Raw genomic sequence first — 19,115 nt, 5'->3', positions numbered from 1 at the left:
ATTGTACACAAGACAAGAAAAAATAAATTATTAAATGTGTTAAATATGGGTTGCACACTATTGGATCAATAGTGTAAAAGGTCATGAAATGTTCTAAAGTTTTGATAATTTTCAAGGCTAATTTTAGTAAAACAAAAAATTAAGAAATTTTAGATATTTTGTGAAATTGGATAATTGATAAATTTTTTTATAGTATTTTACATTTCAATATTGAACCATTGATAAATATTTTGAATATTTTATATTGAAAAATATTATAAACCCAAATTAAAGAAATCAAAATGGATCAATTTGAGGCTTAACACTTACGTAACAGTGAGAGGATTCCAGAGGATGGAATAGTTGTGGAAATCCAGAGTTGGGGTCAAACTAAAGATGAAACTGTTGCTCTTTGTCACCTGTGCTGGAATTTCTATTAGTGATTGATCAAGAAGGCTTTAAATAATAATTATTGTGTCATGGTTGCATGAATTGTTGATCAGGAAGGTTTTAATAATATGATTGTTTATCGGTGAATTGTTATCATTTATATTTTTAATGACATAGACATTAATTTAATTATTCTTTCTCCTTTTTATTAAAGTGCACCATTACTTGTGTAAAGTGAAAAGTTTGAGTAAGAATGTAGAGGGGAGAGACAAGGACTATGGCAAGTTGTAGGGGTGAGAGCACGAGATGGGCAATTGGCTACAGATGGCAGTGCAAAAATACAGTGGTGAAGGTGAGAGATGTGCATGTCACACAAGTGACAAAGCCTGACCTTGTTTAGATTACACGTTGTCTTGTGAATGATAAAATGTTATTGACCGAATCATGGACTTGGTAATTGATTTGCAATTAAGAGCTAAAAGCAATGTTGAAAATTTCAATTTTATTTATTTTAATATTTAATGGTATATAACATTTTTTATAAAATTGTATCTTAATATTTTAAAGTTTAGGTTATAAAATTGGGTTAACTTTATTAGATTTGGGTCTAATTATAATTAAAACAATTACAACTAATAAGTTAGGCGGTTGATTCTCATTATTTATATATTTTTTAATATTTTATTTAAATAAATTTGATTTTTAAGTTGTTTGTTTAAATTTAATCCGATAACTTATGAAATAAAAGGCTAGATTTACGGAATGAAATCGGATCAACCTTATCATAATATTATATTAAAATCAAAATTAAATTGAATTTTAAAATGTGAGAAACTAGAGTAAATATGTTGTAATGCTTATTAATAATACGAGAAGGATTGAGTTTATAAAATTTAGGTCTATCAATAATTAAAATGACTATTATAGCATAAGCTTCTAGCTGCTAAAACCACTAGAATCATCTTTCGCTTACCATTTACGGTGTATTTGGGATTGCGCTTAGGTGTTCAAGAAACATATTTGAATATACACTATTGCTTTTTTCAAAATCATTTATAGGAAAAACATACATTTATCTGCTTTTTGTAAAAATAATTTTTAAAATTTAAAGATTATTCAAGAAAAGGCTAAAGTTGCTCAATCTCTCAAATTCACCCTTAGTAATTAAGTACTCATAATGGAGGTTTGGAAGAACTTTTAAGATCCTGAAAGAATTGTAAATAAAATATGATTTTTCAAACTGATTCGTTGAAAAACTAGTCATAAGACATCATTGAATAAATTCTTGATGACTTAAAAATTAGTTAAAATTGATATTCAACTTAGAAATAGCATCTAAGAAACTGATATGAAATTGTTAATATTTTACTTTCTATCTTAAGTTCTTATAAAAATCATTTAAATTCACATTAACTAGGGCCGGATGAGAAAAGCTAGCAAATCAAAACAAATGACAAAATGAAATATAAAAGAAACAATTATTTCGGCCAATGGTTTCATTTGCAGTATTAGTATAGAATCTGTTAGGATGGAACTAGAAGTTCAGATATAAAGCCAAAATAGTTATGATGATAAAAATGAATCAAACTTTTTAATAATAAACGGTTGCTAGTGGATTTATATTTCTCAATTAGGATGGATTGACTAAACAAATAATAATAGATTGATAGTGGGATATTATTTGAGGTGGCAACATATGTAGAGAACACACTTTTTTTTTATTATATCGAAGGTATATTTTATTATACAATTATTAAGATAATAGTTTTCATTTAATATGAGGATAAAAGTGAAATATGTGGTATGGATATGCATGTACTCTTGCGTGAGTAAGTTAGAATATAACAATTTAGTTTTACCTTTTGTTTATAAATTTAATATCTCAAGTAATCATTGATAAATATTATGAATATTTTATATTGAAAAATATTGTGTACCCAAATTAAGAAAATCAAAATGGACTAACTTGAGGCTTAACACTTACACAACAGTGAGGGAATTCAGAGGATGGAATAGTTATGAAAATCTAGAGTTGGGTCGAACCAAAGACGAAACTGTTGCTCTCTGTCACCTTTGCTGGAATTTCTATTAGTGATTGATCAGTTGTATCACGGTTGTGTGAATTATTGATCAAGGAGGCTTTAGTAATATGATTGTTTATGGATGAATTGTTGTCGTTTATATTTTTAATGACGTAAATATTAATTTAATTATTTTTTCTCCTTTTTATTAAAGTGCAACATTACTTATTCTTCTAAAAAAAATTATTTATAAAAGAAATAACAAATATTTCTTAATATTAAATTAATATTTTTAAGGGATTTAATAAAAAATTTAAACTGTTATTTATTTATTTGCAAAAGAAATTCAAATTAAGTTATTTTAAATTAAAATTAAAACAATAGTAAATAAGATTAACTAAATAATGGAAAGTTAATTTATTCTATTTATTTTAAAATTAAGGGTTTGTGAGAAGTTTCAAATTTGAGTTGTTGTAAATTGAAGCTGTAGCTATCGATTGTTTTCTGAAAAATTATTAGTTATTTTCCAATAACATTGTCAAGCACTCTCTTAATTTTAAAAGATTTTAAGTGGCACATTCACCAAGCTAAAATTAATACCTAGTTGAAATTGAGTTACCAAAAATAATATGTTCTTTCATATTTATTATGAAATTTGAAGATTAAGTTATTTTTTTATTTATAAATTATGTCTTTTGACTAGATTGACTGATAAAAGAATCTAATGAAAAGAATTAAATAATATATAAAATTAAATCTAAGAGAGCATTAATTCATTTTTCAGATAAATGCTATCAAAATATTAATATAATCAAAATAATCAATTTTAAATCTCTTTTAAGACGAGTGTATGTTTTTTTTTTAAGAAGATAAATCACATATAATTATGAAAAGTTATACCAAATTATATCCTTTGGATAAGCATTTAAAAACAATAACTACATGATTTATGGTGAAGCTTTTACATTAACAAATCATCATAAATTTTTCTGTCCCTTTTGCTCTCTAGTTAGATTTAAAATTACTCCATCTATCTATTATTCACATCAGACCTTAAATTAATTCCTCTTGCTATTATTGTGTCATATATACCAAAATTATGACGCATAAGTCAATTTTCACAGAATTTTATAAATTAAAAAAGAAAGATTATTGTTTGGGTTGATAAAATATAGTTGTAACTTTGAGAAAAAAGATAACTCGTATATAAATTGAAAAAGAAATGATTAAAAATTAAATTTCAGATAAAGAAAGTATAGCTTAGCTAATATTTTTTTTAATTAAAAATAGATCATATGTTCGAATAAAATAATTAATTATAAACTCATGCACATAGTCATATTCGAAGGATATATAATAAAACTTTGAAAAGATATGAAAAATGTAAATGGTGAAAAAGATCATTAAACGTAATAAGAAACATATTGTAAGAGGATCGATACATATACTACTAAAAATTATTTATTTTTCAAGATGACTAATATATATACTACTAAAAATTATTTATTTTCAATTATGGATGATTAATGATCATAGAGTTCTAAAATATGTACCCAAAAGATTTGAAGAAAAAACACTAAGAAGTGAAAAAATAATATTGATTATGAGAAGCCTATCTGGCAACTTTTGCCATAGTTGCAATTGGTAGTGTTATTGCACTCTATTTTGTTAAGACAGGATAAAAATAAAAATATTTAGAGTTAAAATACTATTTTAGTCATAATAAAAAGTTATCAAGTTATACAAAATCAATAAAATACCATATAAAATATTTTTCAAAATTTAGTTTTATTTTTTTTGCATTAAACTTTCCTCTTTAATTTACTTTTATGATTATTATTTTCAAAATTTTTATTTGTTAGTGCTTTTAATAATTTCTAAACATCTTTAAGAATAGCTGTTATTAAAATATAAAAATAAGTTTTTAAATAATTTTAATTAAAATAAAGAAAAGAATAATTACTCTATTTTATGGAATGGATTGAAAATATTACTACATATTATGAATCATATTGAACAGATAAAATAAAAAAAATTAAAATATTTTAAAAGGATAATACAAAATTAATATAAATATTATATTGCATAAAATAAATATACTTATTATTCTAATATCAAAAAAAAAACTTAAGTAAATAAGATCTTTTAAAGACAAACTAAAAAATTATTTTCTTTATTAGAGAAAATATAAAAAATATTATAGTTGATTATGGTGAAAATTTTATGTGTCCAATGATATTTTTATTGTCCTGATTGACAGATAAAATGATTTTCTTATATTAAACATAAATTTTCTAGTTAGAATATCTAATTTTTATTTTTATTTTCATTTACAATTTTATTACAATTGTATTTTCTTTGTCAATAAATTGAGGGGAATCATTTTTCATAACATAGAAATGCTAAGCTAAAAATCTTTCACTTTAAATTAAAATTTCGAAATTATTTATAAAATAGAAATGGAATAAAAGAAAAAGGATTTTCTAGGAAGATGAAAATGTAGCTAATTAGGAAGTCTTTTTACCGTTGATGAGTAATATTAAGTGTCCATCCTCATAAGAGCATCCCAAACGTTTTTGTCCCTCCATTATTTTCCTTTCACCCATCTGTGAATGAAACCCACAATGAATTCTGCGATTCTCCTATGGCTGAAATCCTCAATTTCAGTTTTAATCAAAATACATCTCTTCTATTCTTCTGTAGATTTAGTTTGATTGTTGTTACTTTCTTGTTTAAACCTGGGAAATGGGTTTATTCTCAAGCATTTGACAAAAATCTATTGCTTATCGCACCAGTCATAGGAAGAAGAGAAGAAAACAGTAACTCTGAACTTTCTAAATCTAGCATGTGGTTTCATATTTCTTAGTTCTTATTCTTCAAATGGGTTTAATGAAGTTTTCGTATGCTCAATTTTCAGATTTCTATTGGCAAAATAAAAAATAAAATTGTTTATTTTTCCAATTGTTAGAGCTTCATTTGTTTTTATGGAAAAAAGAAAACAGGAGAATGCCCTGTTTGGTCGGGATTTTGTGTTGAATTCAATTGAATTCTTGCAAATGATTTATTCTAAACAATGATAATTTATTTTTCTAAGAGTGTCAAAGTGATATATTGATGAGAAAATAGATTCTTCTTCTGCCTTTCTTTTTGGTGCTGTATTTGTTTGTGTTAATATTGAAAATATTGCAGCTTGTATAGGTGAAAGAAAATTTACAGGAGTCACGGTCCTCTCTACCATTCTTCCAATCCCTCCTCTCCTTTCTCCGTCGAGATGTCCACTGCCACCGTCACAGCCATTCCTCGTCGGTCTGTTTTTCTCGGAGTCAACGTCGGTACAGGAATCGCATGCTCTGGTTTATTTGATGAGAATGGGAAACTCTTATGAACGTCTAGTAGTCCAATTCAAATTTGGAAAGAATGTGAATATTGAGGTTATTGATTTATATTATTTATTTAATTATTCATACAAAATAAATTAAATTTAGCTTCATTTGATAAAAGATTATGGTTTGTTTTTATTTTTTAAATTATGGCAGCAATCGTCAACAGATATATGGCATGCAATATGTGCAACTGTGAAGTCAGCATGTTCACTTGCAAATGTTTCTGGTCAAGAAGTTACTGGCATTGGTTTTGCTGCTACTTATTCTCTTGGTTTGTCATATTTATTTTACCTTGTTTGGGTAGTGGAATTCTGTTTTATTGATATTTTCATGTTTGGTAACCTCATAGTTGATAGAATTCAATTCTTTCAATTTAATAAAATAAAAACAAGGTATTCTGGAAGTAACGAAATCATGCCAAAAATGACATGATTGTACAAGAATTGATCTCATCTGTTCTACATTAAATTCCTCAATTGCCTTTTTGGTAGAAATTGTGGCTATACTGCCTTTTGTATATTCAATTTTTATTTTGTTTTAAACAAGGTTGCTTTTTCTTTTTGAAAAAAAAAAAAATTTTAGTGGTTGTTGATGCTAATGGAGCACCAGTATCAGTTTCATAGAGTGGGGATTCAAGAAGAAATATTATAGTTTGGATGGATCATAAAGCTGTTAAACAAGCTGAGAAGATTAATTTTTCTAATTCACCAGTATTACAGTACTGTGGTGGGCCCTTTCTCCTGAAATGCAGCCTCCAAAGGTACTTATTCATGTTGTGTTTGTAAACTCTCGAAATTGCAAGAATTCAATATTATTGAGTTCACGATTTTAGTCAGTTTTTATTTGGAAAGATCATAGTTGCTAGAATTTGATTCTTTCAACTTAAAAAGAACATGGCATTTTGAAGAAATGAAATCATAATACTATAAGTGACATGTTTTTCTAAGAATGTAATTCAATTGAATTCTTGCAAATGATTTATTATGAACAATGATAATGTGTTGTTCTAAGATGGCCTTCCTATTGCTATATCAGACCTAATCTACAGTGCATTTATTTCAAAATTTTAAGAATGATAAGTGCTTTGATTGATTCTGAGTTTCAAATATTGAGATTGATGAGAAAATAAGTTCTTCTTCTGCCTTTCTTTTTTGGTGCTGTATTTGTTTGTGTTAGTATTGAAAATATTGCAGCTTCTATGGGTGAAAGAAAATTTGCAAGGAGTCATGGTCCATGGTGTTTAGATGGATGTATTTGAGTGATTGGTTGTCATACAGGTAATTATTTTATCTCCAAACATTCTTAACGTTCATACTCGTATATGATTCTCCTAGACCAGTCAAATACTTGCATATTTGATGCTACTGTGCTGATCTCTTTGTTTTTTCTTGATATTTAGAGCAACAGGAGATGATACTTGTAGTCTATGTACCACAGTATGCAAATGGACATATCTTGGGCATGCACATAAGCAGCAAATGAATGAAAAAGATTCTCGAGATATGGAAGCTTATGGATGGGATGGTGACTTTTGGGAAGAGATTGGCTTGGGTGATCTTATAGATGGTCATCATGCTAAGATTGGTATGCTTATACGATAAGGAGTTCTGTGCATTTTATTTTTATGATAGTTTATCATTGACATACTTTGTCTTCTATGTGATACTAGACTTGTGATAACCAAAATTTAAACTTAAAATACAGGGAATGTATAGCTGCTTGTGGACTTATTAAGTTTGTTATACCTATCAGTTCAATATCTAATTTGTCATGATACTATGCTTAAGTTCTAGAAACTCAGTATTCTTGTTAAGGCTTTAGTGTGCATCTAATTTTTATAAGGCCTATTCTTATACCGGAAACTGTGAGATGGATTTTAATAGCTTGAGACTTTAAAGAATGTTTGTTATTTTTTTAATTAATTCAATGAATATCTGACAGACATTCAATATCAGGAATTATGGGATTTATCCCTAAGTTAAGTTGAAATTTTTAGTTCCTTTTTTGGTGGACAATAGGGATTTTCAAATGGATGGGTAGGAGTATGGAAAAAGTGGGTTACATTCCTGTATCTGCTTTGCAACTTTTTTGATGCCCTGGCCTTAGATCTTTTATCTTCCTTCTAGTTTAATGGTATTATGTGTTAGTTGTGCAAACTGTAGCTAATATATTGGTTTCTTAATTTTGCCAAGCACCAGAACAAGAAACCAAAAATGAATTCCAATTTTCCGATAGAGGAAACTATGTAAGATACTAAACTGCAAGCTGATACTTGTGTTTTGTACTATGGCTTTTTACTGCTATGGAGCTCTAAATGCCAATACACTTAACAGCAGAAGAGAAGGGATCTCAAATATGACACTTGATATCAAGATTTCTGGCAAGAACAGGTCGGAAATCTAGCATGTCGTTTCATATTTCTTAGTTCTTATTCTTCAAATGGGTTTAATGAAGTTTTCGTATGCGATCAGTTTCTTTAATTTCCGATTTCTATTGGCAAAATAAAAAAAAATTGTTTATTTCTCTAATTGTTAGAGCTTCATTTGTTATTCTTGAAAGAAAAGAAAACAGGTGAATGCCTGTTTGGTTAGGGTTTTGTGCCGAAGAAAAATAATAATCTCCCTTTCTTCCACTAGTAGAATTTTTGAATTTTTGAAAAAGTAATCCTTTGATTCAAACAGAGCAAAAAAGCCCAATTGTCAGGTTGTCTCCATATTTCATCCGCTGCAACATAGGAGTAAAAATCCTCAATTTTAGTAGTAATCACAATACCCTGTCTTCTGTTCTTTTTCTTGATCATTTCAATTAAAAGCTCTTGTTTCTGTGATGCTACCTGATTTCTGATAGTTGTGTTGATGGACATGAAAATATGGTTCTTTGGTTTGATTTTATGCTGATACCGTTTTGTTTGTTCTAATTTGCAGAAGTTGGTTCGGGGACTTCATAAACCATAACAGGTTGCTTATGATAATACTCAGTTCTTGTAATTTTTGCTTCTATTGTTTCTGTTTCCTATACTCTTTAATAGTACTACTACATACACTTGGGTAAAAGTTCATTTGGTCAGTATGAAAATATTTTACAGGAGTAGGAATTATACTTTTTCTGGATTACTATATTTTGTATTTTCAGTAAGCATATAGGGATGCTAATCTTCATTCTTTATCAGTGAAAGCTACATAGCCGCTAAATAATGATTGGTCTCAAGAGAAGAAGAAAACAAGAATTTATTTCAGAAATGGAAAATTAATGAGAACTGTTCAAGATAAATATATATTTTTAACATTTTCTCTCTACATATTTAACACAAACTTGTTGCATACTGGAGCAGTACTAGAAACAAGAGAAGAAAAAACAACTCTTGACTTGTAAATATTGAGCAATATCCCAAAAAGTAGCATGTCGTTTGATAGTTTTTAGTGCCTTTTCTTTAATGGGTTTTGGTTATTTTGTTGTTTTACTGAAGTTTTGATAGCTTTTGTTGTTCTACTATTTTGACTCTCTGTTGGCAAGATAAAAAGATATTTTCTCTTTTGTTTTACTTTTCCAAGTGCTGGAGTTTTTCATGTATTATTCTTGACAAGAAAACAGGAGACTTACCCTGTTCTCCCTTTCTTAACCAGTACCACTTGTTGCTTCAATTTCATGAAAAAATAAATTGAAAAAAGAATTGTTCAAAAGGCAATACAATAAGCTGATGAAGCTGGAAGAGGCAAATACAACATGCTAATGCACTCCAACGGCGTTGTTTCTAATTTAACAATGATGATTCTAACCGCTTTCTTGCATCTCTAATTCCTTTTTATGGTACCATTTTCCTCGGTACTAAGAATCATAATTTAAATTTTAATATTTAGTTTTCTTTCTTTGTTTTCAAACTAAATATATTTACTTCCACAGTCAAAACTATGCGGCGATCTCGGCATAAAAAAGAAGTGCTATTTAATCACACAATACATACCTATGGCGAGACCAAAAATATCTTTTATTATTTGTCTGTCAATTCAATTGCATTAAAATTTGTTTGATTTTCTTTAAATTTTAGTTTTAATATTTCAGATTTCTAGTTTCTTTTCTAGAGGAAGTGTCGCATTTATTTAATCAAATATTAGAAAAGGAAGACGAGGTTTCAGGTCGGACTTTTATTTGTTTATTTATGTCTTAACTGATTTTTATTTGCCATTGTGTTTGAATATATGCGTGCATATATATTTTTAAAATGATAAGTATTATAGTTTCATTTTCCTCATAAGTTGTTGAAATGTTATATCAATTGCTTGTTGCCTGCTTTTGTCGTTAAATAAATAAAATTTGTGATGCTTGAAATGTAAAAGTTAGTAAATAGTATCTTTTGCACGTTTTGTTTATATGAAAACAATGTGTGATTTTAACATTATTTCTTCTTCATCTCTCTAATTAAAGTTGTGATACTGAACTTGCACATGTTTGAATTTCTGAAATGATATTAATATGGTAGCAATTATAAATGACAACTGCTTAAATTTAATGTTTATCACAATACAAAAAAATAGAAACCATATATTTCCCTGCCAAAGCATGAGACTTGTGCATTTTTATGCTAATAGGTCTGCTAGGATGAGATTTTACTGGAATTTGGATGTTGGATGAAAATTGTACATAATGTAACAAATATGTTGATATAATAATTACATTAAGCAACAGTCAGATCTCTTTGTTTTTAATAGTTGCTTTAAACAATGACTTATTTGATTCTTGATATCAATACTTTCATGATTCTACTTGTATTATATCTTGAACTTTCGTCTGAAATGCTCTACGATACAAACTAGGAGAGAGTAGCTTAATTTTCACTGGTTGTAAGGCTACTACCCCTCGTAGTTTTTCCATGTATGCCAATAAGATTTAGACATGCAACTTGCATGAATGCTTTCTTGCCAATTGTTCTTTTCTTCCATATCATTGGTTGCTTCTCGGTTATCTATATGTCCTTTGGGAGATGTAGTTATATTATAAAAGCAAAATAAATACCAGTAAATTAATCTTCTTGTCAAATTTACAGTGCAAATCATATTACACGTTTCATGGAATACATAAATCCAGCACAACAAATATTTAGCTTTTTATTGTGCTTTCATTCGTAGAAAGCTATGTCTGTCAAGTGACTAATAGAAGTTTCTACTATTATCTTGGTCATTTATTGATAGAAAAACTGCATGTTTTATTTTTATAATTTTTATCATATTGTCTATATCAGAGTCTTCTGTAATAACTTTGACATTTTACAAAGCATGAGTGATCCTTTACTCCGAGGATTGAACCTTTGGGCTTTCATTCTTTTTATTCTACTTAGAAATTACTTTCCTTCTCTCTGTTTTACTCGAAGAACATATGGAAGTAAGCAATGAATTTTTATATGAAGAGTTGACACTTGCCAGTGTTGTTAAATATTATTGCTATGCAATGATGCAGTTTAGGAATCATATTTTTTTAATGCATTCTTGTCATGGCTGTGATGATTTCTCCTTTTTTACTCTGATTCAGACGGAAATTTTGAAATGAGGTTGTAAATATTCATAACTTTGGGGACACAAAAAAACTTTTATGACTGGTTTATCAATTTTCACTTAGCTGCATGATTCCATTCCAGATGTGAGAAGGAAAAGAAAGCTGGAGTGTTGAGTATGATTCATTCAGACCATTTGCGGCTAAATTTGAACAGTCTAGCCATCTGACTGAGAGGTACGATTTCCCCTTTTCTTGATATTTTCCTTCTCCTGCATCAGGTAGGTAGTGAGTTTCAGATTTAGGAGAACTGTGCGGATTTGTTGTGAAAAAGAATTTGTCTTTTAAAACATGTATTTTAACAAAAAATGCACTAAATTCAGTACCGTAAGACTATGATAACTTGCTCTTGAGCTGACTCTTTATGTGTAGCTCGTTCGTGCTTAGTTAGAACCTAAAAAGTGATACTTTATCTTAGAATTTCTAAGGACGAACTTTTATAAGGGTGGAAGATTGTAACACCAACGAAATCTGGATGTCCTGGACCTCAAGATCAATGCTGGTCCGATGGGTCTATGGGTACTTATAGGAAAACTTTATAGTAATTTAAATTTTATCGTTTAGTAATTTCGTGGTGTTATATTAGGATTATTTTGATGATAGTTGTTTTTTTAAACATTGTTTTATGAGAAAATGATTAAATAATTGGAATTTAATTGTAGTAGTTCTATTTTTTATTTAAGAGTTTTAAATAAGTTAAACATATATGGGGTGTTAGGCATAAAAATTTGGACATTTCTAGACAAAAAATAATAAACCCTTACTTGACTTGTCTTTACATTCTATCTATTGATAAAATAAAAATGACAAACTCTTTGATTCTTTTTTTTAATAATAATAAAAAAAGAATCAATTCGAATTATATTTATATTATATTTCTATAGGGTTGAATAAAATAAAAAATTCGATTAGTTAAAATGGCACTTTGATCCAATGGTTGACTTATGGCTATTTTTTCTAAGGACTGCCTAATAGATTTTTGTAAACTAGAATTAGAGATCTTCCTTGTTTCTTTGAATTGATTTCTAGTTTGATGATTGAATTGAATTGGTTGCGATATAGTATGATGATGATTGTTGTGTTTATTGTGTGGGAATGGACAATAGATAACCTTAATTTGTCTATTTGTGATTAGATAACCTGAAGTCGCCAAGCGTGGTGCATGGAGCTTTTTTATGGAGCGTCATACTGTGAGTAGTATACTATACACATATGTATGTATATGCGTTATCCCCTCCCATTTGCATTAAGCATGCCTTTAAATGCGAATGAGATTGATGCCACTAAGTGATCAATATGATATGTGTGCATGCATTGTGTGAAAAATTGATTTTAATTGCTTAGCGGGATTGAGTTGAATCTCTTAGACGATGGGGCACTCATCAGACCATCTGTATTGAGGGTGCAAGCTTGAGGGATAATATTAGTCTAGAAGTGCTTTGTTACCCCGACTATTGTTGATTGCTGTTTAACAATATTGATGTGATTGTTTATGCTTATATTATTTTGATGCTAATTGGATAGGGAAAGTAGGGACCTCTAGGTGTCCAAGAGGTTCTTGATGGATGACTAGAGGGTTCAAAAGTCCGATATTCAGGGAATCATGGTCCATTAGAGTTTGAAATGAACCTATATATAAAGATGTTTCTATATAGCTTCAAAAATATTTTAAGCATTGAAAAAATCATTAAAAATGTTTTCAAAATAGCATTGTCATTTTCTCTAAGTTTTGAACTTGAGCCTTGTGTCCGATGGTCTTTCAGTAGTCCGCATATGTTTTGAGTTGCACATGTTCATTCATGCATCATACAATTCACATGTCAAATACATCGAGTAACATATTGGTTGTCAGTCTCAGACACAATGATGCGAGTTTAAAACAAAGAGAAAATGAAAAACTACACTAAAATTTATAGCAATTTAAATTTTATCGTTTAGTAATTTCGTGGTGTTAGGTTTATTTTGGTGAGAGTTGTTATTTTAAATGATTATTTACGAGAAAATGATTAAATAATTGGAATTTAATTGTAGTAGTTTACACTTTTATTTTTGAATTTTAAATAAATTAAGTATATATTGTTAATTTATTTTGGATTTAAGGATTAAAGTGATTTGAGATAACAAAATTTGGAGGAGGAAGATATTAAATGAGTTAATACTTTCTCTGTTAATAATAAATGGTTATAGCTTGATAGTGGAATAGTACTTGAGGTGTCAAAATATGTAGAAGACACTTATTCTTTAAGTATATCAGGAATTTATTTTATTAGATAATTATTTAGAATAAAGTTTAGTTTTCATTTAATAGGAGGATTAAAGTGAAAATATGGCATCAACAATAGATATTGTAGAGATGCATGGCCTCTTGCATGAGTAAGTTAGAACATACCAATTTAGTTTTAGTTAATATCTCCTTTTGTTTTTAAATTTAACATCTCGAGTAACTATTTATGTCCTAATTTTCTTTTCTCGCTATAACTTCTTGTTGGCTTGAGTTGGGTTTAGTAATTTTGGGCATGTGATATTATGATTGGATTGGAAATTGATGCTTGTAAGATTTGGTCCATGCTTGAAGATTGAAGCTCGAAATACATAAGGATTGGATTGGCACAAGCGATGTCGAAGGCTATTTAGAGTTTAAATTGGAGAACTGATGATGAGTTTGAAGCTTTCAACTCCAAGAGTTACATTGTTTGATAATGATTCTTGGGCTAATTATAACTTCTTAATTTTCTTATTTTGTTACTATCTCCGTAATTAGGTTAGTAACTATTCTTTAATTTTATTTATTTGCATGAAGTGAGTAAGGGCTTTGGGTTACTTTAGATGATGATTATTGATTGTGTTGTGTTTGATTTTGTGTTTATGGCTTAATTTTTGTATTGTGGCATGAGATGTTAGATTGGTGCTATGCCAAATTATGTGAACTTTAGGTTGGTCCTTCGAAGTGTGAATTTGATTGGAATTTCGGGATTTTGTCCCCTGTGTGACAGTCCACTTGTTTGAGCATTATCTAGAGTTCCACAACTCCAAATGAGGCGAAATCTGAACCTATAGAAACTTTGATCCATCCTCTAAAACTATTTATTTTGTGGAAGGCCTAATTCTGCTGTTTTGGAAGTAAAACTGAGTATTAGATTTTCATGGTCAATCTGACCTGACAGATTGACGTATCTACAATGTTTTATTTAGTCCTCCTTGTTCACTTTTTCAAATGGCACAAGACCAATTAGAAATGAAACTAGACTTAATGTCCCTGTGATGTGGAAAAGATGGTACCGGTAATGGTTCCTAGAATTTTTTGAGACAATTTTGAGTAGAGCCTCAGAAATCTGTCATAGATGACAGTTTGTTGATTATGTGTAAATAGTAGTTTTAGATGATTAATTGCTTGAGAAAATCTATTTTTTTTTATGCCATGTGATTAGTATGTGATATATTTGTTGATACATTGCTGGTGGGAGCTTTGGTTTTGCAATTAAAGGTTGATTTTAATATTTGTTTGCTGATGTCCCGAATTCTGTACTAAATTTTTTCTTGACAGTCAAATTTGAAAATTAATATGCCAAATTCTACTACAAATGAATGGTTGATTTTTGGGTATTTTGTTTCCCGTCTGTGTAGTTTATGGGTATAAAATGGCACTTTGATCCAATTGGTCGGATGTTGACTTGTGGCTATTTTTCTAGGGACTACCCGGAGAGAATTTTCTAAACTAGAATTAAGGATATTCCTTGTTTCTTAGATTGCTTTCTAGTTTGGAAAATTGCAATTACCCCTTAATTCAATGAATATTTGACAGGCTTCGATACAAGAATTTATGGGATTTAAGCCCTTAGTTTAAGTTGAAAATGGTACCTGATTCAGTCTGATATAATTTGATTAGATCTTTTATTATTGCACTGGTTTTGATATCAATTTCATGATACTTTATTTAAAACTTGCCATCAACATAGAGGAAAGTGTTTTTTAGAACTTCTTATGTTAAGACTGATTTCTAGGTTGTGTCACTTATAGATTCTTTCATGGAAACAGGTAAACGATTAGTGAAGATAAGGCCTTTTCAGGTTATAGTGCCCAATTTTTTTATATTAATCATTGAGGCTTTAAATTCTATATGCTACAGGTCTCCTTTTGCATATCCAAAGCAAAGGGAATTATTTGAAGCATGAACCCTTTACGTTAGTGATAGACAATTGGCTCTTTCATACCTTGCTGCCTTGCAGGTTATTGCATACGGTACACACCAAATTGTGGAGCATTGGAATGCTCATGGTCACAAAGTAAGAAGCATTGCTTTTAATCTTCACGCATTTATTTTTCTGTAATGACATGTTTTATGTTATGTTTAAATATATAACTGCATCTCATACTTTCAGTTGATTTGTGTTATCATGAGATTGCTTGCTCCTTCAAAGTTTTGATGGCCTATGTGTTATAGAGAAGAAGTTGCAGAAACTGCCTAAATGAATTTTCACTTGCATTTTTTTTCTTATGCCATACTTTAGCACTGCCTGGGTCTAGTCATTTGGTTGAAGGTTTGATTACATTAATAAACCACCTCTGCATAGCCTTAAACTACATTAATTTTCTTTTCTACTCAGCACTGCCTTTACTAGTAAAAAAAACAGATACTTCCTCACTTTCTTATAAATTTTGTCTTTACAGAGCATGATAACGAAACAATATGTCATCGTATGGCTTTAGTCTGTGGTACTTCTACTTGTCATATGGTTGTATCACAGAGCAAGCTGTTCATTTCTGGGGTTTGGGAACCTTTTTGGTCAGGTAACATCTAGAATTTCTAATATCAATGTCTGTCTCTCTGAAAATTATTATAATGCTGGGGCAGGTTATCATTTTGGAGTATTGTGAATGTTTGAAATGATTTTTAAGACATGGATGTGTAGACATGCATACATATTATCGTACTTTAATAAAAAGTCAGCATTTATCTGTCCACAGCAATATATTGCTGAACTTAATCTCAAGGCCTTTTTTTTGCAATTCCTGCAGCAGTGATCCCTAAGTACTGGTTTACAGAGGGTGGGCAGAGTGCTACTGGTGCATTATTAGATTACATCATGGAAAACCATGCTGCTTCTCCCTGCCTTGCAAATTGTGCTGCTTCTCAGAGTAGGATATCAGTTTCCAGCATATATATTTTAACTAAATTATATTTAATGCGTTTTTACGTAGTAATGTGGCTTAATTGATCGCATAGTTGTTAAAGGTGCACGAGGCACAGGCCTTAACGCCTCAAACACTAAAAGGTGGGAGATGTAGGCACAAGCTTTTTAGTTTAAAGTTATTTTTTTCCTTTTTCTTTAACTGTTTCCATATTTATACAATCTCCAGCATTAATCTCAATATGCAAGTGAACTTATGAAGATCATGCATACCAAATTAAAATAAACCAACTATAAGAAAGAAAGAAATTCATGTTGCTTTAGATTAGAAGGGGGGTAAGACGTTGCTGCCAGAATTATTCTACATCACAATCCCAGGTTTCTCCTCTATCTCTCTGTCGTCATCTTTCTTTTATGTTTTTTTTTTACTCTACCTTCTCTATTCATTTTTACCTTTATTTTTTCTAAACCCAAATAGTTCCTCCTTCCTTTCTTACTTTTCGTTTGTTAAACTCTTTCACTGGCTCAATCCATAAAACTATGTCCTTGACCTTTTGATTCTGTCTCTGCTGCCCCTCAGTTCTCTGTCCTTTGGTTCTCACAACCTCTTCTTTTTTTCTTTCCTCTTCTCTCTACTTTTTTGGAAACCTCACATCCTACATTTACAAGCAGCAAATAACTTTTCTTTTTTCATGTGGACTTTTAGTTATGCCATGTTAAATTATTGATGCTACCATTATCTTTATGCCAAGTTAAATTGTTAATTATGCCATGTGTCTAGCATTAAGTTTTTATTTACTCGGTTTTTGTCAAACGTTTATTACGAATAAGAGATTGTTGATTTTATCAATATGTACATGTGTGTGTAAGTTTTAATTTCTTTCAGAAGTTTAATTCTTTATTTTCTTTGCTGTTGCACTTCACGTTGCTCAGGCACACCCCTGAGCCCCCACCTGTAATAACTATGGTTGATCCTGTATCACTTTTCCTTGTCTTCCAGACATATCGCTATTTGAACTACTGAACAATAAATTGAGGACTATAATCGATGACATAAAGGCTCCATTCCTTGCTGCTTTAACACAAGATGTACATGTTCTTCCCAACTTCCATGGAAACAGGTATATGATTAGTGATGAAAGGCCTTTTCAGGTTATAGTGCCTAAGTTTTGTTATAGATTTTTGAGCTGTTAACTTCTTCATGCTATAGGTCTCCGGCTACAGCTCCAAAAACAAAGGGAATTATTTGCGGCATGACCCTTGACACAAGTGATAGACAATTGGCTGTTCTATACCTTGCTGCCGTGCAGGGTATTGCATATGGTACATGCTATATCGTGGAGCATTGCAATGCTCATGGTCACACAGTAGGAAAGCATCCCTTTCAATCTTCATGCACTTTTTTTCTTTTTCTACAGGTACATGTTTTATATTATGTATAAACATATAACTGGACCTCATATTTTTAGTTGACTCTCATATTTTTAGTTGACTAGTGTTATTAGGAGATTTGTTTTATACCCCATTTTCCTTAGGAAGGAATAGAAAATAGAACAAACCATGATGACAAGTCAAGTGATGTTTTTAACACGTAGCTAAAATCACATTGTTAGGTGGGTGGTGAGGGTTCCTTCAAATGAATTAATAGCCTGCCTCTCTCTGCTTGTACTAATTTAATTAAATATAATATCCTAATTTGTTTTTGTTTTGGCGTGGAACAATAACGTATATGGAGATAGTGAAGTGAGAATTCAGAAGTCATGATGTGGGTAACAACTCAATAGTTGGTGAAGACAGTTGGCTACCATGTATCCCTAAAATAGAACAAACCATGATGACAAGTGAAGTGATGTTTTTAACACAGTAGCTAAAATCACATAGTGTTAGGTGGGTGGTGAGGGTTCCTTCAAGTGAATTAATAGCCTGCCTCTCTCTGCCTGTACTAATTTAATTAAATATAATATCCTAATTTGTTTTTATTTTGGCGTGGAACAGTAACGTATATGGAGATGGTGAAGTGAGAATTCAGAAGTCATGATGTGGGTAACAACTCAATAGTTGGTGAAGATAGTTGGCTACCATATATCCCTAAAATAGAACAAACCATGATGACAAGTGAAGTGATGTCTTTAGCACGTAGCTAAAATCACATAGTGTTAGGTGGGTGGTGGGGGTTCCTTCAAGTGATAGCCTGCCTCTTTCTGCCTGTACTAATTTAATTAAATATAATATCCTAATTTGTTTTTGTTTTGGCATGGAACAGTAACAGTAATGTATATGGAGATGGTGAAGTGAGAATTCAGAAATCATGATGTGGGTAAGAACTCAATAGTTGGTGAAGACAGTTGGCTATACATCCCTATATTCTCCTCATCCCCAAACACACACGCTCAGGAAGAAACAAGAAAAAAAAAAGCAGTACTCATCATCATTACTGTGAATAAACTTGTTCTTCTGTGTCCCATCAATTAAAAGATGATCATAATAATTCAGTCAAAAGACATCTGAAATATGTATTTAGATGAACGATCAGATTAAGATATATGTTTATTGGTAGGTAGGATATGATAGAAATTTAGATCATGAATGTCTTGATCCGTCAAGTAACCAAACTTGAGGATGGTGGCAGCCACATATACTGCTACTCTGATCTTCTTTGCGAACTTGTG

General features: G+C 30.1%; 1 protein-coding gene across 14 annotated transcripts; it reads left to right on the top strand.

The window, feature by feature from the left end:
* Nucleotides 1-4,932: 4,932 nt before the first annotated feature.
* Nucleotides 4,933-16,421, top strand: LOC107262171 (FGGY carbohydrate kinase domain-containing protein-like). 14 transcript variants are annotated; one of them, XR_007215235.1, is made up of 12 exons: nt 4,936-5,821; nt 5,927-6,044; nt 6,356-7,050; nt 7,173-7,357; nt 7,966-8,018; nt 8,107-8,163; nt 8,698-8,730; nt 11,403-11,494; nt 12,453-12,507; nt 15,353-15,384; nt 15,544-15,600; nt 16,334-16,392. XR_007215235.1 is itself a non-coding variant. In XM_048372216.1 (5 exons), the coding sequence occupies exons 3-5, from the start codon at nt 7,007-7,009 to the stop codon at nt 8,718-8,720; spliced, it is 252 nt and encodes an 83-aa protein (XP_048228173.1). In that variant the 5' UTR covers nt 4,941-5,821; nt 5,927-6,044; nt 6,356-7,006; the 3' UTR covers nt 8,721-8,876. The 14 variants fall into 14 exon arrangements, 1 of the variants encoding a protein (XP_048228173.1); XR_007215228.1 differs by having other exon boundaries at nt 4,933-5,209; nt 5,580-5,821; nt 12,453-15,600; nt 16,334-16,421; XR_007215230.1 differs by having other exon boundaries at nt 4,933-5,821; nt 6,356-6,533; nt 6,967-7,050; nt 12,453-15,600; nt 16,334-16,421.
* The last annotated feature ends 2,694 nt before the right edge of the window (nt 16,422-19,115 follow it).

Source organism: Ricinus communis, chromosome 3 (genome assembly GCF_019578655.1).
Source record: "Ricinus communis isolate WT05 ecotype wild-type chromosome 3, ASM1957865v1, whole genome shotgun sequence".
In the NCBI taxonomy this organism is placed as follows: Eukaryota; Viridiplantae; Streptophyta; class Magnoliopsida; order Malpighiales; family Euphorbiaceae; genus Ricinus; species Ricinus communis.
The sequence above is the reverse complement of the archived record's forward strand: the minus strand, read 5'-3'. Positions and strand labels throughout refer to the sequence as shown.

Excerpts from the sequence above, each read along its gene's own strand:
- LOC107262171 (XM_048372216.1), top strand. The coding sequence starts at position 7,007 with ATGGTGTTTAGATGGATGTATTTGAGTGATTGGTTGTCATACAG. Across the intron at positions 7,051-7,172 it reads AGTGATTGGTTGTCATACAG|AGCAACAGGAGATGATACTT; the intron begins GTAATTATTTTA and ends CTTGATATTTAG. Across the intron at positions 7,358-8,697 it reads TGGTCATCATGCTAAGATTG|AAGTTGGTTCGGGGACTTCA; the intron begins GTATGCTTATAC and ends TCTAATTTGCAG.